Source organism: Nycticebus coucang, chromosome 4, assembly GCF_027406575.1.
Source record: "Nycticebus coucang isolate mNycCou1 chromosome 4, mNycCou1.pri, whole genome shotgun sequence".
NCBI lineage: Eukaryota > Metazoa > Chordata > Mammalia > Primates > Lorisidae > Nycticebus > Nycticebus coucang.
In genome coordinates, this window is record NC_069783.1 from 16,565,285 (window position 1) to 16,589,732 (window position 24,448).

The following is a 24,448-nucleotide window of genomic DNA, read 5'->3' on the forward strand; positions in this document are numbered from 1 at the left end:
GTAGTAGAATCCCTGGTGTTTTCCAGATATACAATCATATCATCTGCAAAGGGTGAAAGTTTGATCTCTTCTGATGCTATATGGATACTCTTGATCACCTTTTATTCCCTAATTGAGATGGCTAAAACTTCCATTACAATGTTAAAGAGCAGTGGAGACAATGGGCAACCTTGTCTGGTTCCTGATCTGAGTGGAACTGGTTTTGATTTAACTCCATTCACTACAATATTGGCTGTGGGTTTGCTCTATACCAATTTTCTTAAGTGTTCTGATTATGAAGGGATGCTGGATATTATCAAAAATTTTTTCTGCATCAATCAAGAGAATCATATGGTCTTTGTTTTTTAATTTGTCTATGTGCTGAATTATACTTACAGATTTACATATATTGAACCAGCCTTGGGACCCTGGGATAAAACTGACTTGGTCATGATGTATAATTTGTTTGATGTGTTGCTGGATTCTGTTTGTTAGGATCTGTTGTATATTTTTGCATCTATATTTATTAGTGATATTGGTGTATAATTTTCTTTTCTTATTAGGTCTTTTCCTGGTTTGGGGATCAGGGTGATGTTTGCTTCATAGAACATGTTGGGAGGTCTTCCTTTTTTCCCTACATTTTGGAACAGGTTGAGTAATATAGGTAGTAGTTCCTCTTTGAAGGTTTGGTAGAATTCTGAAGTGAAGCCATCTGGTCCTGGGCTTTTCTTTTTAGGGAGATTTTGTATGGTTGATGCTATTTCAGAACTTGATATTGGTCTGTTCAACATTTCCACTTGATTCTGGCTAAGTCTTGGAAGGTGACGTGCTTCCAGGTATTGGTCAATTTCCTTCAGATTTTCATATTTCTGGGAATAAAGTTGCTTGTAATATTCATGAAGGATTTTTTGAATTTCTGAGGAGTCTGTTGCTATTTCATCTTTGTCGTTCCTGATTCATGAGATTAGAAATTTCATTCTTTTTTTCCTGGTTAGGTTAGCCAAAGGTTTATCTATTTTATTGACCTTTTCAAAAAACCAATTTTTTGATTTATTGATCTGTTGTATAATTCTTTTGTTTTCAAATTCATTTAATTCTGTTCTAATTTTGTTTATGTCTTTTCTTCTTCTGGGTTTGGGGTTGGAATGTTCTTTCTTTTCCAGTTGCTTGATATGTCCCCTTAAGTTGTTAACTTCTTCTTTTTCTGTTCTCTGGAGGAAGGCTTGCAGTGCTATAAATTTCCCTCTTAGGACTGCCTTTCTGGTATCCCAGAAGTTCTGATAATTTGTGTCTTCATTGTAGTTTTGTTCCAAAATTTTGGCAATTTTTTTGTTAATTTCATCTCTGACCTAGCTATCATTCATCATAAGGTTATTTAACTTCCATGTTTTTGTATGAGTATGCATATTCCTGTTGTTACTGAGTTCAACTTTTATTTCATGGTGGTCCGAGAAGATGCAAGAGATAATTTCTATTCCTTTAAATTTACTGAGGTTAGACTTGTGACCTAAGATGTGATTGATTTTGGAGTATGTTCCATGGGCTGATGAGAAGAATGTGTATTCAGTTTTGTTGGGATGAAATGTTCTGTAGATGTCTGCTAAATCCAAATGTTGGATGGTTAGTTTTAAATCTAAAATTTCTTTGCTCAGCTTCTTCTTGGAGGATCTGTCCAACACTGCCAAAGGAGTGTTGAAATCTCCAACTATTATGGAGCTAGAGGAAATCAAGTTGCTCATGTCTGTTAGAGTTTCATTACAAATTGAGGCACATTCTGGTTGGGTAAATAAATATTAATAGTTGAAATCTCATCATATTGAGTATTACCCTTAACAAATATGAAGTGACCATTCTTATCCTTCCTTAAATTTTGTTGGTTTAAAGCCTACTGTGTCTGCAAATAGAATTGCAACACCTGCTTTTTTCTGATTACCATTTGCCTGAAATATTGACGACCATCCTTTCACCCTGAGTCTATATTTATCTTTTAAGGTAAGATGTGACTCTTGTATGCAGGAAATGTCTGGCCTGAATTTTTGTATCCAGTCAGCTAACCTGTGCCTCTTTAGAGGATAGTTTAAGCCATTCACATTAATGGAGAATATTGATAAGTCTGGTAAAATTTTGGGTGTAGAGTTTTTTGAAAGTCCAGTGGACATTTTTAAACCTTTTGCCACTGTGGAAGTTGGAGTTTGATCAAATATTTCTGAGTGAGTTTACTTTTGTGGTAGAAGAATGGGCTGGTCATTGTGGAGGATAGGTCTGAGAATATCCTGAAGAGCTGGTTTGGTTATGGCAAATTTCTTCAACATATTTATGTCATTAAAGTATTTAATTTATCCATCATAAATGAAATTCAGTTTAGCTGGGTACAGGATCCGGGGTTGAAAATTATTTTTTTTTAGGTGATCAAAAGTCAATGTCCATCCTCTTCTGGCTTGAAAAGTTTAAGCAGAGAGATCTGCAGTCATTCTAATATTCTTCCCTTTGTAGATAATGAATTTCATATGTCTGGCTGCTTTCAGAATTTTATCCTTCATATTAAATTTAGTGAAGTTAATTATGATATGCCTGGGGGATGTCTTATTTTGGTTGAGTCATGCCGGGGTTCTGAAACTGTCTGCTATCTGAATTTCAGAAACTCTTGGCATGTCTGGAAAATTCTCTTTCATAATTTCTTGGAAAAGTGCCTCTGTGCCTAGTGTGGCCACTTCATCACTTTCAGGGATTCCCATTAGGCAGATATTAGCCTTCTTCAAATTATCCTAGAGCTGTCTGAGAGAATGATCTGTTTTTGCTCTCTATTTCTCTTCCTCTTTGAGAGTTTGGGAGTGTTCAAAGGCTTTTGTCTTCAATGCCAGAAATCCTTTCTTGTGCTTGCTCCACTCTGTTTCTGAGGGATTCTACCGTATTTTTCAGACCTTTGAGGACTGTAAATTCTTGCTTTAATGTGTCAAAATCTTTGGTGGTTTTGTCTTTAATTTCTTTAAATTCTTGAGACAACTTTTGAATTTCTCCTCAAATTTCTAATTCCTACTTTTGAATTGCTCCTTGAATGTCTAGTTTCAAAATTTCCTCCATTCTCTCAATCTTGTTTGCAATCCAGGTTCTGAATTCGATTTCTGACATCTCTGCCAGCTGTTTATGAATGGGATCTTCAGTTACATCTGTCATATCTTTCTTTGGGGGTGTTTATCTATTCTGGTTATTCATGTTACCAGAGTTTTTCCACAGATTCTGACCCCATGATTATTTTACACCGTTTAACTTTTCCCCTGGAGCTTTGTGGAGGACCCGTACAATGCTATGGCCTGAGAAATTGGGGACCTGCTTCATGTGGTTGGGCTAAGTGGTTCTGTCTTGTTTTCAGCTGGTCTCTGTCCAATCCTAGTGAAACACTTACTCTAGGTTGAAGTCTCAGCTGTTGAGAAATACCAGCAATTAAGTTACCCCGCCTCCCAATAACCCCTTTTCCTTGGAAAAGAAAATCAAATCTTCCTACAACCACACACCCAGGGCACCGCTTTGATAGTCCTCGGGCGATTGGCTCAGTCAAAAGGTCCAAATCAATTGTCTCAGTCAGCACCTGTCTCAGGTGGGAGAGTTTAAAAGGTCTCTGGCAACTGGATTGCAGGGGTCTGCTGACAACTCAAATATAACTTGTTCCGGTGCTCCGTGAAGTCAGGAGGACCCACCCAGCAAATAGATTAGTCTGGGAAGGTTGATGGCTCCTTCCACACCTTGCACCTCTGTCACACCCAGTCACTGATAGTTCTGCAGGGTTGTGACCCTGTTGCCTCCAATGAGCAGATACTCCAGGGGTTTGCACCTGCCTGAATCACAAGGAAATCTATATCTGCTCATCCAGGCTGATGCTCTCTGCCTCTATCCAGCAGGGGGAGGTAAGACCTGACAACCTCGAGTGCTTGATGGAGGCTGGGGGATGTTCACTCAGTTCCAGCCCTGCCCGTGGTTGATGTTGACAGAACAGAAAAACTTTGAGGGAATTTGTTTCTGTCCCTGATAAATTCCCCTGTAGAAGAGAAGCTGTTTTGAGTTCCCAGAACCTGCACATCAGCCATGTGTTTGCTCTTGCAGGTTTGTATTCGCAGCACTGTTAGCTGTCGGTTCTAGCCTCCTGTCTTCCTTTGTCTATAGGCTGATGATCCCCTAAGGGCCGGGTGCATCTTAGGCTCAGTAAAGTGGTCCTCTGGGTCATCCCTGCCCTGGGAACTTCCCAGCTCTGCATGTGCATTTTCTAGTCCCCGCACTCCACCCAGGCCGGTACCGCCTCAGGCAAACCCTTTACTCTCAGGGCCTGCATTTCAGTCCCAGATCTGTTCCGTGGTGGCTGCCACCTGAGAAGATTCCCGGCCTCCTCTTGTTGCCCAGGAAGACAGCAGGTGTGGGTTCATATTATCCGGGGGTGAGTCCTATTGTTGCCAAAAATGGCTGCTGCTCTGTGCCTCAGGGCACCGCCGCTCCAGCCTGGTTCCCTCTCAGCTGACCGTCCTCTCCTCACTCCCATGCTTCAGGATCAGCACTGACCAGCTGCAGTCTAGACCGTGTCCACACCTCTCAAGAAATCACGCAAGAATCTGGACTCCTGGGGCACAGGCCTCCAGACCTCAGAGTGAGAGTGGAGGGGAGTGCTGGGAGCTTAGAATTACATGTAGAGAGTATATACAATTTTATACAGTTCTAGGCCTGGCAGGAGAACGCTGTGGCACCCTAGTAGGGGAGGTAGGTCTATTTTTTTAGAGGGTCTCTCCCGTGGAGTGTAGTGGGAGGACCTTTGAACTCTGCTCATTTTTTTGTGGGGCACTCTGAGCTGTTCTCATGGGGGAGGGGACTTCTGTCCACTTGCTGATGGATTTTGTACCTTTTTTTGTATCCTTGGAGTTGCAGCTCGTCTCAGCAGTGTTGATGTGCGTTCTTCCACCTTCTCTCTTGGTGCAGCTCTAATCCACCAGGTTATTTGCTAAATTTCTGTCCTTTAACTCTCCTTCTGGATGGGAGCCTCTATGGAAAGCTGGCTTCAGTCAGCCATCTTGTATCTGCCCCCCTCATATCTGACTTTGAAGGGCAAACTCCAATGTTGCTTCTTTCTACTTTAAATTTGCCTGCTTTTTTTTTCTAAATCAGCCCTGTGCCTAATTTGTGAGACTACCAGGAATCTTCACTTGTTGCCTGCTTCTTTGCTGGATTTTTGTCAAACTTTTTAAAATGTCATAAATCTCAGTTTTGCTCCTCCACCTTGGCAGTTGGTCCTTTGGTTTTTTGGAGGACCTCTGTTGTCTGTCTCTTGGTAATAAATGACACAAAAGATCTTTCCATTCATCCAGTTATTTAGGCCTTGGGTAAAAAAATGTAAAATTGAGTACTTTCCAGGTATATAATTTTGCTACTATAAGAGTAACTAAATATTGGTAGAATCAAATAAAGAATATTTACAGGGGAAATATCTGGAGCCATGGTGGGAAGTTATGTATAATTTGTGTGCATGACCACCATGCTTCAAGTTAGACTAGACTCCAGCATCAGCCACTTATTGTGTTTATGCCAAATGAAAACAAAATTATTGGTGGTCAGGTCCTGTTGTAATTTAACTCTGCTAAAGTAGACATGTGGAAAATGAATATCTAAACAGAACATTAAGCCGACACTTGCTGTGCAGTGAGTGTTAATGAGAAGGCAGATGAATTCAGAGCTGGGTATTAGGCTATGCAAAATTTTAGCTTGAACTTAACACTAACCAATCTTGGGAACTGCAGCTCATTCCTCTTTCTGGGTCTCAGTTTCCCCAAATTAAAGTGAAAGGAGGGCAGCTCTTGAATACTGTGGATCTAGAAGTTTGTGGCTTAGGGGTTATTGCATGGAGAGAACAGCAGATTGTCTGAAAAGCCCTTTTCCTCCTCATCTCTCCAATTCCAGCTCCTTTGCAAATTTCATCTTAAATAGCATCTCTTTTAGGAAGCCTGCTCTAATCCCCTGCTAAAGTGACTTTTCCTGCATTCAACCTGCAGTGCATTTCAATGAGTGTAGTTTGAGTCATTTAACACTTGGTACTTTGTATTATTATTATTCGTGCCCATGTTCTGGTCTTCTATTAAGCTTGTAGAAATCCTTAATAGCAGACTAGACATTTAATTTATTTCTGTATCTCTCATAGGTTCTAGCACAGTGGCCAGCACACGATAGGTATTTATTAAATGTTTTGAGTTATGGTAATTAACTTAATCAGTGCCTGCCTTGTTGACTGAACAGATGAATGAATATATGGATAGACAGCTACACCCGTACATAGATGTATAGGTGGATGAAGGAAAGTTGAGGGGGATGGTGAGATAGGGAACCAGCAGACACTGCTTAATACAGAGTCAAAAAGCCCCTAACAGTGGAAAACAGATGGGGTGACACAACAAGTTAAGACTGGTTGGAACCAAAGAATTGGCTGCTTCTTGATTTTGCAGCTCATTATGCCTCAATTTAAAATATTAGCATGCTGAAAGTAATGCTCACTAACACCAGGACAGTTTCCAGGGACCTTATTAAAGTAAAGAAAGCGGAGGGCTCCCACTGATAAGGAAGCATTGCCCCTTTCCAAAAGTTACCATAAATATCCACTCATCCCTTAGCTTTGGATTAAGTCATTGCTAAAACAAAGAAATAAAAAAACTTACAGGTCCTGTTTTTATTGGGGAGACCTAGTCTCTGTGAAGTAGATCTTCTGTATTTCATAAAACTTACTTTCATTTTACATCGTCAGCTTGCTCTTGATTTCTTTTTTACATGAAACCAAAGACCCACTTGGACTTCAAGTTATTCCTAGCATTGGGTATTATTTTCCTGTAGCAAGGGGAGTGCGCTGATTGATACCATGTCTGTAAAACTAATATCCTTCAGCATAATAGCTTTTACTTTGTATGCAACATTATGCTAATCATTTTATCTATGATCTCCTTGAATCTCACAATGATCGTGTAAAGTAGGCATCATTATTCCTTTTGCAAACATAAATAAACTAAGATTTAGAAAAACTGAGCAATTTATAAAAGATTTGGAGGCTTCGTGCATCTGAGAGACCATGTTCTTTGCTGCAGGAAGAAGATGCCTGCTGTCTCCGGGTGGGGAAGCGGAGAGCAAGGAAAGGTATCTACAAGCACGGGGCTATACTATTACATCACCTGTTAGAGATCAGACAGGTCAACTCTCCAGCATTAGTCATGTGTACCTTGTTTCCTTCTGGAATCTCTAAAAACATGACAATCACATTTTCAAACAACGTTCAAGCAATTTGTGGCCGTTTCTTCTCAAATGGGACTACAGCAAAATTTAAAGTTTATGCAGAGAAACCATTATACTGGCCTAGTGTCAACTTTGGTGTTCACTTTGGCTGCATTTTATGCTGATAATTCTATATAACTGTGCACACTCTTATCAGTATTTTGTTTGGGATTTCCAGAAATCTCTCAATTTTAGTGAAATATTGGCCCAAGATTTGTTGTTGTAAGAATCAACACAATTAGAAAATGTTTTCCTCATAGTTCCTGGATTATGGAACTATGTCATGTTCTTGATGGTTAAGATTACTTTGGATTCTGATTGTTTGATGTTGAAACAAATTTAGGATGTAGAATAATAAGCCGAGAAAATCTGAGACTGTATATTGGTGTCAATCATACTTTGCAGGTAGGATAAACAGATAAATGTACAGAGGTAATAATGGCGCATAATACCTTTTTTAAATTTAAAACTAAATTTAATAGGCTTTATTATTTAGAGCAGTTTATGCTGTCAGCAAAATTTAGCAGAGAATTCCCACTTCCCCCTCCCCCTATGGATGCACAGCCTCCCCACTGTCACCCTTCTGCACCAGAGTAGTACATTTGTTGCAAGTGATGAACCTCTTTGGATACATTATGATCACCCAAAGTTCACACTTTATGTTAGAGTTCACCCTTGTAGCTGTACATTCTATGAGTTTGGACAAATGTATAATGATATGTATCCACCACTATAGTATCACACAGAATAGTTTTACTGATGTAAAAATCCTCTGTTAACCACCTATTCACGCTTCCCTCTACCCCTTACTTCCCAAGCCCTGATGTTACATTCTTCATAGTTTTGCCTTTTCAGAATGTTTGCCTTTCCAGAATGGTAGGAATTACACAGTATGCAGGCTTTTTAGCTTGACCTCCTTGACTTAACAATATGCATTTTCAGTATCTCAATATCATCTCATGTCTTAGTAGCTTATCAAGTTTTAGTGAAGAATAAAATTTTGGAGTCTGGATGTGCCATAAACATTTGTTCATTCATCTACTGAAGGACATTTTGGTTGTCATATTTTGGCAATTATAAATAAAGATGTTATAAATACTTGTGTTCAGGGTTTTGTATGGACATAAGTTTTTAACTCATTTTAATAAATACCAAAAAGTGCAATTGATGGATTGTATGGTAAGATCAGGTCTAGCTTTCTATGAGACTGCCAAACTGCCTTCCGAGGTGGCCGTGCCATTCCACATTCCTGTGGTTGTTATACAACCCTGCCAGGATGTGGTGATGTCAGTTTTACGGGTTTCCACCATTCCAATAGGGATGTAGTGGTATCTCATTGTTCCCTAATTTATATTTCATGATGTGAAGAATTTTTTGTATACTTGTTTGCTATTAGTATAACTCTGGTCAGAATTTTTGTCCAGTTTTTAAATAAAATTGTTCATTTTCTCCTTATTTGTGGAGGGCCCTTATACAATGTATCGATCAGGCACAAAAACAGGATGGCGGAGGCGTACTTTAGGAAATCTGCTTGCAGGCTGCGCCCTGGCAACAACCTTGCCACCCCGGGCCCTTTGCGCTCATTGGAGAGATATCTAAGTCAAGAAACTGACAACAGGAAGTGCCCTAGAGTATATATACAGAGTGCTGGAAACAAGGTTAGAGAGAGCTTTTCCATCCTGCTCTCCCCGGACAAGGTTAGGGAGCTTTTCCATCCTGCTCTCCCCGGACAAGGAGAGGGCTTTTCCATCCTGCTCTCCCGGACAAGGTTAGGGCTTTTCCATCCTGCTCTCCCCGGACAAGCTGCTTGCCCCCCATAATAAATTTGCTGAAAGCTGTTTGCGTTGGTGTGTTCGTCCCTGCTGGCCGGTGGCCCAGCGACACCGACAACTGGTGCCGAAACCCGGGAACTTCAGGATCCCCTCTCGAGACTGCTTTCAGCTGACAGGTAAGCCGCCCCCCGTGCCGGGTTTGTCCGGGTAGCCCCACCAGGTAGATAAGTGGTGGGAGAGACTTCTGCGGTAGCCGCAGAGCTTGCAAGGGAGGAGAAGGGATCCGGCTCGCGACAAAAGCGAGGGCCCGCGTTCAAAGTGGGGGAGGAAAAGGGATCCAGGAAAAGGGATCCAGCTCGCGACAAAAGCGAGGGCCCGTGATCAGAGCAGGGGAGGAAAAGGGATCCAGCTCGCGACAAAAGCGAGGGCCCGCGATCAGAGCGGGGGATTGTGTACACGGGTCATTGGCCACGACCATAGTGGCGGGTGTTAGTCTTTTGTTAAGCGTGTGTACTATCTGGTGTTCGTGACCCCTTTTGTTGTATCTGTCTTGAGTCTGAGTGAGAACAGCGGTTCGTTGCCTGTCCTCATTCAATTATCTAATGGCCAGTGGCACAAAGAGTGCCGCCGTTGGGTTTTTGGACGGAAATGGGGAATGAAACCTACCAAGTGCGGCTTCAGGCCCCGCTGCAGGTACTGTTGAAATGCAATGGTACCCCTTTGAAAGGTAAAACTGCCAAGGCTTTTGTGAAGGCAGTGACAGTAGCCTCCCCTTACTACTCACAAATAAATAAAAAAGGGGGAGCTACCCTGGCCTTTCACAGAATAGCCGCATAAACAAACAAACAAACAAAAAAATTCATTCAAAAATTCATTAATAATTTCATTTAAAAATTTGTTAACTGGCCACTGACGTGGCCCAGACCCGGTTCTCATCTGGAACGAGGTGCAGTTTGTGTTTCTCCACAGGACCAGAGCTCCCCGGTGCGGGTCCCGGAAAGACTCACCCGTCCAGTGAACCCCTCACACGATGAAGCCGCGCCCATGGAGCCACATCGAAGCGCGACTTCGGAGTCACCGCGGCCCTTGTCACGGCCATCGCCACAGCCCTCGCAGCCGCCGCCACCGCGACTGCAGCCCTTGCCACCGCGGTCCCCACCGCTGCTGCTGTCAACCAATTGTCCGCCTCAGCTGCGGAGGCCCTGCGCACCAAAACCGCCGCAGACAGACACCTTCGTGCGGGACTGTTACTAGTTAACCAAAGAATGGACATTTTACAACAGCAAATAGATGATATGGAAAAATACCTCTCCCTCGGCTGTTTGACCAGCCTACCCTCTCTGTGTATTACCCCCGTCCCTTTTGAACCTAATGGTACCCTGCGTAATGCTTCCTTGCAACTATCCCGTTACCTTCTGGGGAGCTGGGATGCGGAATTTGAAAACCTCACCCACCAAATGTTGAATCATATTGTTAGTATCAATAGCACTCCAGTACAAGTAATTACCGCTGGCAATATTCTAGGAAAAGTAACTAGTTTGCTCTCCCATGCCCGCAATTGGGCCGGCACCGTGGCTTTAAGTATTATACTTCTAGTTGCCATAGTCTTTTGCATCAAACTTCTCCTTACCCTCCGCCAAAGACAACAACGAGACCGCGTCATGGTCCAGCAGGCCCTCCTCGCCCTCCAAGCAGGAGGTTCCCCCCAGATCTGAATTAGCATGCTGGACCAGTAGCCAATGATGGGTAAGATCCCCCCCCATGTAGATCAACCTAAGACAGAGGACAGGCCACCGCTGCCTGTACCCTCAATGACGGGTAAGACTATACTCGGACAGGGGGACAACCTAAGACAGGCATGGTCACAACTCGCAATAAATAAATAAAAAGGGGGAGATGTGGAGGGCCCTTATACAATGTATCGATCAGGCACAAAAACAGGATGGCGGAGGCGTACTTTAGGAAACCTGCTTGCAGGCTGCGCCCTGGCAACAACCTTGCCGCCCCGTGCCCTTTGCGCTCATTGGAGAGATATCTAAGTCAAGAAACTGACAACAGGAAGTGTCCTAGAGTATATATACAGAGTGCTGGAAACAAGGTTAGAGAGAGCTTTTCCATCCTGCTCTCCCCGGACAAGGTTAGGGAGCTTTTCCATCCTGCTCTCCCCGGACAAGGAGAGGGCTTTTCCATCCTGCTCTCCCCGGACAAGGTTAGGGCTTTTCCATCCTGCTCTCCCCGGACAAGCTGCTTGCCCCCCATAATAAACTTGCTGAAAGCTGTTTGCGTTGGTGTGTTTGTCCCTGCTGGCCGGCGGCCGAGCGACACCGACACTTATTGAGTTTTAAGAATCTTTATACCTTGGGTAACAGTTTCTAAATTATTTCCTTCTTTCACAGATTGTGCCCTTGATATTTTATCTAAAATGTCACTACCATAACCAGGTCATCTAGATTTTCTCCTATCTTACATTATAGGAAATTTATAGTTTTTCATTTTTCATATAGGTCTACAATCCATTTTGAGTTAATCTCTGTAGGTGGTGTAAAGCCTTTGTCTAGTTTCAGTCTACTGTATGAGAATGCTCCAGCATCATTTGCCAGGAAGACTATCTTTTCTCCATTGTTTAATCTTTGCTTGTTTGCCAACAATCAGTTGACTTATGCTCATGTGGGTTTATTGCTGGACTCCTTATTCTGTTCCAATAGTCTATTTGTCTCTTCTTCTCCTTTTTTCTTATCTATTCTTCTTTATTAATACCGTATCCTCTGGATTACTGTGGCTATAAAGTAACCTATAAAGTGAGTCTTGAAGTTGGGTAATACATGTATCAATCCTTTAACTTTGTTCTTCTCCTTCAGTATTGCATTGGCTATTCTGGTCTCCTGTTTTTCATATAAACTTTAGTATTAGTTTGTCAATATCCACAAAATAAATTGTTGAGATTTAGATTGAGGTCGCATTAAGTCTATTGATCAAATGGGGGAACAAGTGACATCCTGATAATATTTCTTTCTTTCTTTATTTATTTTTTATAGTTTTTGGCCAGGGCTGGATTTGAACCCACCACCTCCAGCATATGGGGCTGGTGCCCTACTCCTTTGAGCCACAAGTACTGCCCATATCCTGTTAATATTGACCCTTCTTATCCATGAATGTGGACAGTTTTTTACTTATAGTCTTTGTTTATTTATTTTTTTGCAGTTTTGGCTGCCACCCGCCACCGGGTATATGGGGCCTGTTCCCTACTTCTTGAGACACAGGTGCCGCCCGACTTATCTAGTCTTTTTGTGCTTTCCTTCATCAGAATTTTGAAAATTTCCTCATGTAGATCTTGTACATGAAATGTTAGGTTAATATCTAATTATCTCATTTGGGGGGTGTGTGCTAAAATAAACTGTATTTAATTTTGAATTCTACTTGTTCATTGTTAGTATATAGAAAAGTAATTGATTTTTATATATTAACCTTGTGTATTGAAACTTTGCTATAACTGCCTTTTATTTCCAGAAGTTATTTTTGTTGATTCTTTGGAATTTTCTACATAGATTTTTATCTTATCTGTGAGCAAAGAAAATTTTATTCTTCCTTTCCAATCTGTATACCTTTACTTTTCTTATGTATCTTATTTTATTAGCTAAGGGTTCCAGTATGTTGTTGAAAAGTAGTGGTGAGCCATTCTTGCTTGGTTCCTGATCTTACAGGGAAAGTTTCTAGTTTCTTACCATTAACTATAATGTTAACTGTAGGTATTTTTGTAGATTTTTAAAATCAGATTGAGAAAGCTACCCTCTACCTCTAGTTTGTCAAGCACTCATTTTTATCATAATTGGATGTTTAATTTTTTCAAATACTTGTTCTTCATCTTTTGCAATGGTTACATAATTTTTCTAATTAGCTGTTGATGTGATGGATTAAATTAATTGATTTTCAAATATTAAACTAGTCTTGCATACCTTGGATTAAGCTCACTTGCTCATAGTGTATAATAGTGTATAATATTTTTCTCTACATCATCAGATTCATTTTCCTGAGGATTTTTGCATTTCACCTCTTACATTTCATTAGCTTGCATCAATTATCCTGCAATTCAGATGAAGTAAAAACATCTTCTATCATTAAATGTAATACAAACATCACAAATATACTATTCCTTATACAGAGAGAGTACAACGTAATAAAAAAGAAATACTGTTTATTGGTTATCCCTAATTATGTTACTTATTATAATTCTCACAAGTAATGTAGAGTTAGTATTCTCATTTTTCAGATTAGAAAATATTCTTCTTTCATTTAATCTTGAATGCATTTTATATCTACACAGAATAAGTTGTAGAAAATAACTATACTCAGCTCCTATTCCCATCTAGGAAGCAGCGGAGCCAATATGTGAATGCATGTCTATCTGATTGCAAGTTAGTGTTCTTTCTGCTACAGTACATAGAAAAGCAGCTTATTTTAAGCTGATGAGTCCCCTCATCTTTGGAAGTGATGCTGGAATCTGAGAAAGTCATCAGAATTTACAATTCTTTACACAGTCGATGTAAGGCTTTGCCTGTGTGTAATCCTTCTGGGGGCCGCAAGCCATCTGTGCAGCCTCAGGGCTTCCTGATAGAATTCATAAGAACAATGTCTTCCCACCCCAGCTGACTCCTCCCTCTAGAGGCAAAGACTTGTAATCTGACAGTTATCAGTTCAGCAGTCTAGTCACAAATGTCATCTCCTATGTGACATCACTGACACCTCTGTCATTTCAAGGATGAACCATGAACATTCAACTAATCTCCATCATGTAGATGGTCCAAGGCTCTGTCCACAAGGCAGGCTTTGTGTTCCTTCCTTAGTTGTAAACAGACACTCAGCCCACAGTGGGGCCATGGTGTCCAGCCAGGGTTTTGGAGTCTCCTTTTTATTTGGCTTGGGTCCCACCTCATTCATCCCTGGCCACTGCTCAGACCCTTGGTTTGTATCAACAGATTTCCCAGGACAATGGGCAACAGTAATCTAGCTCTGGAGGATCTTCCGCAAATCCAGATTTCCTGCTGCTATTTTTAGTCTGCCTGATCCAGGATGGGACGGAGGTTGTGACCAGCCCCTCTTCCCACACTCCTACTGCTGCCTGAACTTGCTAGCTGCCGTCCCCAGGGGCTCCTCCTTCATGCTCTTGGTGCTCTCTGCATCCCTGCAGACCTATTCAGCACCAGACTTAGGTAAGGTTATTATATGTGTCAATGCACGAGGCACTGTGAAGTCCAGTGCTTTGATTTTATCTCTCCTGTTCAGAACTGCAAAGACTTAGCCTTGGATGAATGGTCCTGAACAAGAGGGTAGAAATTATCACAACTTCCCTATTAATACTTTCCAATGTGGCTGTTTCAGGCTTGAGAAGGCTGAGAATTCTGATAAACTTGATATGCTGTATTTAAACTATTGCATAAACAGATTTGAGTGATGATGACTGCTCATTAATCTCACAGAGCATCTAGACCAGTGCAACCTCCAGAACACCTCAATGCCACTGCAAAATTAAAGCAGGCTGATCCTAAGGCTAGACAGTTCATTGCTATGAGTAACTTGTGCAGCTGTAAAAACGTGCTTCAGATCTATTTGTTTCTTTAATTCAACTGAATGCCACTGGACCTCACTTTCATTGCCATGCTGCTGTGATTTATGGTCATAATGATAAGCCTTCTGTAATGCTAAAGTTTAAAGGGTTTTGGCACCATGGCCTGGGGAAGTCATTAGGTTTAGTGGAGACAGTTGGTCTTAGCATCAGACACTGTATCTCAAAGTCACACAGCAGCAAATCATGAAGTTGATCTCTCCTCCTCTCTCCCTCTGCCTCTCTCTGGCAAATTGATGAACACATACCCTATTGAGTTAAACCTAATTTTAGTTCCAAAGCCATTTGGAAATAAGATCCCAGGGGAATTTTAAGTAATTTCATTTCAGCTGATTAAGATATTTAGATACAATGCATCACATTTTATGCTTGAAAACGCTATCAAAGTCAAAAGCATGCCAAGTATACTGTTTCCTATGAGCTATCAAATTGGTGACAGTTTCTATTTAAAACATTTGATAACTCAGTTAAAAATTCCTTAAAAGCTTTCCTAATTCCTTAGTCACAAGGAGAAGGTCTACAGTGCCCAGACACCTGTGAGATGGAATCTTAGCCATCAGACATATTTTTGTAAATTAGTGTTTTTACAATTCGCTCTTGACTAGACTATGTCTAATTATGCCTTATTTCTGAGCCTGTCCTTATTCCCATTTTGATTTTAGTTTTATTCTGATTTATATTTATATGATTTATATTTCCTACCTTTCAAAAATGATGTAGCCATGTACACAGAGTTAATTACCAGGCAATCCCATGTGGCAAGTAGTAAAGAGTCCATCCTTCAAGAACAGATCTTAAAGTCCTTTATAAGAAAATGATGGATTGTCCAGAGGTATATAGTCAGCCACTTTACAAATTGCTACTTGCTCCACTTTCTACATAGCAAACCTATAAAGGGAAGACCAGGGCAATATTGTTTTTCTCAGTGTGTTCACAGTCTGCTATGAGAGACACAATAGGAATAGCTAACATGTCTAAAGTACCTACTATGAGCTAGATATTTCATCAGTGCTGGGCAGGGGCCATTTCATTTAATCCTAATAATTGTCTTATGAACAGGTATTGTGCTTACCTACATTTTAAAGATGAGAAAACTGAGGCTTCAAAGAAATTAAACAACTTGGCCAAAATAATGATTTAGGACATTTTAGGATTGGGATTTGAGCCAAGTTGGTGCAATCCTAGAGGCTTGACACATGGCCATCATGTGACTCCGCTATGCAGAAGCTTAGTGTGTGATTTTAGAGGGAAGACCGTTGTTCCTTGTTCTTTGAGATCAGAAAGGAGGCACAACCTGCCTTTGATCAGAAGGCTGGGGGACTAGTAAGAAAGTGTTCACTTGAGAACCAAGTATGTGATAGTCGTGGTCCATGGGTGCTGGCCATGAAGGAGAGGTGGCGAAGAGGAATGTCCCAGTATAGAGCCACCCTGGTTAGCACTGGGAATAAAGTATAAGGTGTTTTTAGAGTCCAGCTCCCCTACTCTAAGCCACTTCCTCTCTTTTGGGGATGTTTTTTCACCTACCCTCCTTAAGACAGTGTTCTTGTCTCTAGAGGATAGTGAAAAAGACAGGGAATTTGCTGACAGAAAGACAGCAGTCCAAATCTCCACTCCATAATTGGCATTATGTATTATTGTATTATTTTGAGTACATAACTTCAAGTCTCTGAATTTCAATTTCATTTTACATGTAACAGGGGTATTAATTCTTAATCTCACAGCATATTATGAGAGCAGAAAGCCAAAAAAGAAAAGAAATGAGCAGGCTCTGACCTACTGAGCCCCACACTCGCAGTGTGGGGTGTGCACAACCCATGTCGGTATCTCCTTCTAAACTTTGCTCTCAGGGAAGGTCTTTACATCACTCTTTTGTACTTTGGAACAATTACACTCCAAAGTAGATTTTCTTTCTCAGAAGGCTAGCTGAATACCAAGCCTGACCTTCCCCTGGGCTTCTTCTCTTCAAAGGATTTCAAATGTTAGAGATTTTATTATACTAAGGACATTTACTTGGGACATGTTTTGGTGCTGCAAAATTCAAGTGCAGAGCAGGTAATTCTTCTGCTTATTTTTCAAGTCTTCTAATCTATGAGGTAGTCATGGGGAAAGGAGAAGGGTAGTTGAGTCCCAAGAAACTCCCTAAAGAAAGCAAAGCTTAACACTCTGCCATAACCTCTGAGATGTAATGAAAACGTGAGGGTCCATGCGTTATCTCATACTCTATGGCGAAGTTTCTGTTTCTGCGGACAGTGAATCCAAGGCATAGCTCTGCTCTGCAAAAGTACACCGAATTTCCAATAGCCTCCTTCCCATCAGCAAGAAAGCAGTCTTGGTTGGAATCAATAAGTTCAATTAAAGAATGGGTGAGTGGGGACCCCACCCCTCAGGCTGCTCACTGTAATGCCTTTCTCAGACGATTGCCAGGCATTAAAAGAAAGCAAGCATTGTGATCATCATTCCAGTTAGTTGTATACATTTATTTACTGCTGAAGTCCCGTACTTCACCAAAACACCCACCTCAACACCCCAAAGTGTATCAGGTATAATTTCACACAATGCAAATCTTTCCATTTTTCTGTTCCTTTTAACATCTTGTCTACTGCTACCTCCTCCTCATAGTCCCTTCTTTTCCATTCATTCATTCTTTCTCTTTTTTTGAGAAATAAAGTAGTCTTGTGATGAAAAATCATTTTTCCCCTCTGCTTAGACTTATAATCCTTGGCAGGATTAAATAAACTATAGTTAAATAATGAAATTTCCAACTGGCTTTGTTTTCTAAGGAGCTAAATTTGCTTCTGTTCTTTCAGTCTTTCTGGATGTTCACCCAGCATCTTAGGGGTGCAGCCATGCAGCGAGTAAAAGATGTGATTAAAAATATTAATAAAATGGAACAGAAAAAAGTGACGCAGGATAATCAAAAAGAAATTAGCTTTTGCTGGACACTTTTTGACTAGACTTTGAGTATTTACTGAAAGCAGTGAAACCAATAATTTGTGGTTAAAATATACAGGAGGGATGGGTAATTAGAAACCATAATTAAAGCTGTTCAGCTTCTCTGGAGCCCTGGGTAAATAAAGAAAAGTGGTGGTAGGTGGGGGGAATAAAGATTAAAAGGTAGATTTGTGTTGATGGATCCAAAGTGCTGGGGGAGGGGAAGAATGAACAGACCTCTGAATCCCCGGCCCCTTCACTCAGCAGTCTGTTCTTCAAACTGATCTCTCTTTTGGGAGCCCCCTTTGATGTGACTTGCTGCAGCACCCATATAGTATAGATTAGTGTAAAAAGATGGGGGTGAAAGGACACCAGACAGAGAAATAGCAGAAGGCACGAACTGGTATGAGAAGTTGGAGGATGCTGGGTCTTGCCTCCTACTCCTGTGCAATGCTCCTCATTTCTGTGCCCTGTGTTGCGGGTTTTACTCTGGCTGCTAAAAGAGAGACAATTTTGTGATGGAAAATAAGATGTGATTAGTAAGAGGGGAATGATAGTGATGTTAGGACTTTTTCTGCAAAACCCAACAACAGGCCAATTGGATTATTGTCAGAACATGAATTCCAATTAATAGCCTGAGGCCTAAGGTCCTGGACCCTTTATGTCTTTTGAATGGTGTTCTGCATTCAAGGTACAGCAACACATCTCCCAGCAAAACAGCTTTTTGTGCATAGACTGATTGTTCATATTGATTGAATACACCAGAGCCAAAATTTATAGGTAAAAGTCAACACATTCTAGCAAAAATCACCATTTTCATTAACTAGGGTGTACTGGAAAGATTTATTTCTTTTAAAGAATAATATGCAATTCTCAAGTCTGTGTAGAAAACACAATGAACCCAATAAACTGGATTTGAGTTATTTAGCACAGTCAATAAAGACCAGGTTTGAAAAATAGATTAACAGTAAACATATGTGCAAAAGAGAACAATTTGCATCAATTGCATGCTGCAACTCATTTTTTATGTTTGTTAACAAAGGAAAGCATAGTAAGATCTGAACTTTTCTACATATTCTTAATAGAGAATCCATGTATAACCCACGGATAATCTAAAATTTCTCATTACTTAAAAGAGTTATGTGGGTCATAATTTTTCAAAATTTGGAATGATTTTCATTTTTATTACTACTTGGCAGTGTTTTCTATTTTGCCAGATATTATTGAAGGAAAGTAATAAAACTCATAAATAAATTAGGTTTTATTGTTTACATAGATTAATAAGATGGCTTGCCATATATAAACCCTCTGTTCTAGAAGGCTGACAGAAAAGTATTTCTCTTAGTAGTTAGGGAAATTAGTGGTTACACAATTTAGTTTTTTGCATAAGAAAACAATTGAATGAGGTTTCCTTCAGACATAAGTCATAGAGAAAGATACTGAACTATCATATTACTTTTTAAAGAGGAACCAAATAAATTATTTACTGAGAGTAATAAATAGGTTTTCTTGTGATTGAGAAGAAAAGCATCATTATATACTCAACTAATGTTCATATGACCTAGAAGTTGTCTCTTTTCTTAAATTATTTTATCAAGGTTAGTTGAAATTCAACCTGAAAAAGTAGATTTTGATTTCAGTTTGTATCTAAATCAATAGGAAAGACTTTAACCTTTGTGGTAATACAAAAAAAAATCAAGACAAAATAATAATTGTGCTTATCTTGAGACAATTGAGGAGTGATGGACAAGAAGAAAGCTAAAAGAATTGACTTCCAAAGACAGAGAATCCCTTCACAGAGCAGTGAGCTGTGGCAGCTTCCCCAGGTTTGTAGGAGCACAGGTAGATGGAGAAGAGTGGCTGGCAGAGGTGAGGTGTGGCTGGAAGAGGCCAGCTGGCCCGTGTGTGATGGTGGATATAAGCAAGATGGATGGAAGCCAAGACTACCTCAAACACAAGATTTTTTATGGCCTGAAAATCCTCCCCGTTCTCTAAATATTACTTTATCAGAGGAGTGAAAGTGAGGCTAAGAAATGGAAAGAATTCAAGCCTTCCTGCAAGTTCTCTCAGGGACTGGAGCTGGGGACCCACCTTTGTCAAGTCTAAAGGTAGAATCTCAACCCACCTCCCCTTGACTCAAACGGGGGTAAGATCAAAAAGACTGGATCCCTCCCTAACACACTGTGCACTGGAAGTAGGACTGGGCTGAAAAAGGGATGAGTTTAATCTTATTAAAGCTTCAATCCCATTCCAGATCAAAATGACATTTGCTAAAATCAGAATGACCACCTCATGACTCTCCTGTCAAAACAGGAAACTTTATACTCTCTGGGAGAAGGCGAAAGAAAACAAAAGAAGCAACTCCCCCCCCCCGCCCCGGAACCTACACAATCCTGAAGTGTCTGCTATAAAGTAAACATGGTTATCAGATAAATAGAAACAAGAAAATAGAACTGCAATTAGGAAAAGCCCTTCTAGTTTTAGCTCCACAAGGAACACTTCAAAGTCAGCTGCTGCCTCCAATTACTGAGCTCGAAGGGAGCTGTCCCTGGTTTTTGCTGTGCACTCTATGTAGGCTCCAGAGTTTCTGCCTTCTGCTCATGGTCATGTTATTTAGCACTTAGTCATACACTTCCTTCCTCCAATTTTACAAAATATCCTTCATGTAGTGCTACCTTCTTTTCGTTTTTATTCACTTAATGCCATTTCCTAGATGCTTTGGTGGGAAACAGAGATAAACGTATACATCCAATCCACTATGTTTAATCCTAAATTGTTATTTCAGTGGCAATAACTAAGCTGACACTGAACTCAACTTTGAGACTGTCTTCTTATATATTTTTTATATTTTTAATATACAAAGGTATGTATTTATAGATGTAAGTTAGTATATGCATTGGGACTTCCATAGCCCTGGGTTCTTCATTTGTTGATTTAACCAATTACAGATTAAAAATATTTGCCAAAAAATGGATGATTGCATCTGTAATGAATGGGTCCAGCCTTTCTTTTCTTGTCATTATTCTCTAAATAACACAGTATAACTCCTACATGTACAGCATTTACATTATGCTTAGTGCATCAGTATACTAGTATACTTTAAGCATATCAGTAACCTAGAGATAATTTAAGTAGACAGGACGATGTGCAAAGATTACATATAAACCTTTCACCATTATAAACAAAGGCTTGAGCATATAAAGGATTTTTTTTTAATATTGGGGGGACCTGGAATCAAGGCACAACTGCACATATTGTAAGATCACCTACTTAGCAAACACACATGTCACAAGTATAGGAAGCCATGTTGTTTATTTCTGCTTGCTAGCAAAATTTATCAAAGCCCCAGATCTGTGATGACATGAAGCTCTCCAGAAGAATGCTTTGAAGGTAAAGCGGAATAGCATCACATGTCTCTCTTCTGAGCCGCTAGACTTCTCAAGTCAGAGACTAGTTAGTGTAATAAAAGGTAAATGACCCCAACCCTTGCCTTTTCCTACACATAAGATGACATCTGACAGGGTTAGTGATTATGCGTCTGTAATCTATAATTAGATGTCCTCTTACACCCAAACTTTGATAGGATTTTGCACACACTGAACTTCCATTACCCTTACATAAGCTATAAGGTAAAATAGCATTAGGAGCAATTAGACCGAACCTCCCAAAAGAGCTGCTTCTGGGCTGCAGGCCTTGGTCTATAGTCCTCAGGAAAGCTGAGTAAAACAACTTTAATTCCTTAAAAACTTGATGTTTTCTTTAGTTGACAATCATGTATGTGTGTTTGAGAGAAAGAGAGAAAGAGAGAGAGAGAGATAGAGAGTTTGTGCATGTGTTTATGACTCATGACAAATGTGAAGCTAAAGGTCACACCCAGGTCAAAGCTGACTTTGACATGGTTTTGCCTTTCGGATCCTATAGTCGTATTATGGTCTGTGGAGTTCTCATTTCCCTGACTCATTCATTCTCTCTCTCTATTTTTCTCTCCCCTCTTCCACCAGCATTTTTAGGTGTTTTCAATACAGGGGTTTCTGGATATCTTTGATGGAAATGGTAGTCTCTCTGGGTTCTTCTTTACAAAGTTTGACAGCATGACAGCCTGATAGTTGGGTTCATGTTTAAGTTCAGTGGTAGCCAGGACTCAATTTCTAAATCCCTCATACTGACAGTAAGGACATGGAAAGAAAGGCCTGAGCCTTCATACTGACAACAGTGTGCGTTTCTTCCATAAGACTCAGATGAAGGGTATTTTGAAGGGCAGCCAATTTTAGAGCTAGGGCTTTGGGGTCAGACAGATACGGGATTAATTCCTGATTTTCCATTTTTCCTAACAGTGTGAATCTTCTCAGGTTATTTTCCCTCTCTGAGCTTGTCACTTTACCTATAAAATAAATTTAATTAGGGCTACCTCATTGTTTCCATGAGGATTACTCACAACTGAAAATAGTATTTATCACTGTGTTCTGCACAGAGTAGTCACCAAGGGGAACTTTTACAAGTATAATTCTGTCTTATCATCATTCTTTCATCCCGTGTTTCCCAGTAGATAAATATTTTGACTGGTAAGGTCATGTAATGAGATAAGTGTCCATATTTTTTTGCTTAAGAAGGACTATTCCAGATCTATGTTTTGAGATTAAATGTATGGCCTTGAGTAGAAGTGATCCTTTACTAATCCTCAGCTTCTCATGAAACCTCAGGGAGGAAACTTGTGCAATGATTTTCATGATCAATCTTTGGGCCTTCTGAGCTCAAATTGCACCTGAATTGATGGGCATCTTATACACATCTGATGGCCTCATCACCAGGTTGCAATGACTAGAACAGGTATGACAATCATCAGTGGATTTTGCTATGTGGCTTAACTTGACAAAGAATGGATTTTTACCTCTTCTGTGAAAAATCACCATGGAAATGAGTATACTTGCTACCTTCTAGCATAGTCATCATCTTTAAAACCTGAGCTGCGGTGATGTAAATAAATAATTTAGTAGTACAATGACTTCTTTTATATCAAAGAACTGAAATGATTTTTCCAAGGGTACTTCAAAGCAGTCTGTCTACATCAATGTGACTAAGGAAATAAAGTGTTGCGCCAGTGTGTTGAGGCAGCACTTCTCCAATCTTGTCATATCTTTCAGGGGAAAAAAAAAATAAGATCAAATGTAAACTAGTGAATTGGATAATGCTTTCTTCAGGAAATCAGTTTTCATCTTTCATTTTTAACAAAACTATTTTTTAACCAATCAAAGGAATTTTTCAGGTAGAAAAATACACTTACAGAATGCAGAGTAAAGCAATAACTCACTCTTGTGCTGATTGAAAGTTGATTGGAAACACTTAAAATACAATTATATTTTTGTCTTAGAAGTTAAAATATTATACATGTATTGATATGTTGGCAATTTCCTTTTCTTAATCATTTTATTGGATCAGTGGGTGCCTCTCAACCTCTTCCCAACAAACTCAGACTTACTAAAAATGTGTAATTACTGAGCACATTGTGAATACCAAATGCTGGCGATAGGAATGGATGAGATTTTATTTCTTTCCTGAAGGAGGTTGCTGAGAAGGACAAGAAGCTTAGTGAACAACACAGAGTTGGAAAAGACTGTGGAGAAGGAAGATGTTTAGGTTTTTATAAGGAAGCTTAAATTTGAAGCTAATGTTAAGGACTAACTATGCCATAGACAAGGGGAATATTATGTTAAGAGGAAGGAAGGAATGTGAGGACATAAAAACTAAGAGGGACAAGAGAACGTTGTGAGTTAAGGGAATAAGACATCATCATTCAGGTTGATTAGAACTGGAGGGAGACACAGCTCAATTACAACTTAATAATGGACAGCCCTAAATGCCAAGCTCAGCTGTCTTTTATCTCCTGTGCAATTAGAGGCCAGTCATAATGTGGCATAATCAGATTTGTGTTTTGCAAAGATTCTTATAGCAGTATGGCAGACTGTTGGGAGGATTTTCAAGGAATTTAAATAACATTTAAAAACTACAAAGCACCTCAGAGATATTGTTTATAAATATTATCACTAATGTTTTAGGGGTGAAATAAACTAGATATGAAGAACTTCTCTGATTCCTCTCCCTGGCAAAGATTGGGGTTTACTGACAGGTTCCCCAGAGCTGGAATGGAGACCACACAGGGCTTAATACCCACGGTGAAGTTCACGGTGATAGAGGAGGATTTTCAGGACATGTTCAAGGGAAATTCCTGAGTTGACTCTGAATAGCATGACATGGATTGGGGGTCAAAAACAGAGGCATCCTAGAAGTAAACTAGGAGACAAGAGTTGGACCAAAAAGTTAGTAGGCAGATCATGAATAATGCAAGAAGTAAACAGGAGCAGAACCAGCAGAAATGAGAGGAAGCAGGGACAAATGCCACAGGAGAGAGTCTGACGGGAGGACTCTTAATGTTATTACATATTTTTGTTCCAGAATATATCTGTCAAGCAGTCTCGTTAAAATGGACTAGGTCCAAATAGGCAAATCTGGTGAGAGAAGATGGGTGGGGGGGCGGAGGAGGCGGGTGTGATGGTGGGGCATAAAGCACCAGTAGCACCGAGGAGGACAGAAAGGAGGGAACAATTCCAGAGAAGTTAAGGATATTTGATGGACAGCTGATAAGATGAGAGTGAGGATTTAAGATGCTTCTGAGTTTTTTCTATTTTTTTAAGTTAAGCAACTTGAGAAAACAGAAGAAGGACTCGATTGAGAAGGCAGTTAAGAAGTTTACTTGGTTGATGTCTAGAAGAAGAAACTGTCTAGGGAAGAAGTGGGTACGTGGGGATGCCTCTCAGAGGAAGGTTAATGCTGAGCATCTAGGTGAGAGAAGAATGTTGACTAA

The 24,448-nt window shown here is 40.2% G+C and overlaps 1 protein-coding gene across 1 annotated transcript in view; it reads left to right on the forward strand.

The window, feature by feature from the left end:
* The window catches only part of LOC128584266 (uncharacterized), a 58,761-nt gene extending 47,468 nt beyond the window's left edge, over positions 1–11,293 (forward strand). Inside the window, exons 2-5 of the mRNA XM_053589312.1 lie at positions 9,102–9,214; positions 9,594–9,731; positions 10,075–11,136; positions 11,248–11,293. Of these exons, the coding sequence (XP_053445287.1) occupies positions 9,102–9,214; positions 9,594–9,731; positions 10,075–10,753 (930 nt within the window). The 3' untranslated portion in view covers positions 10,754–11,136; positions 11,248–11,293. The remainder of the gene's footprint in view (positions 1–9,101; positions 9,215–9,593; positions 9,732–10,074; positions 11,137–11,247) is intronic.
* Positions 11,294–24,448: the final 13,155 nt, after the last annotated feature.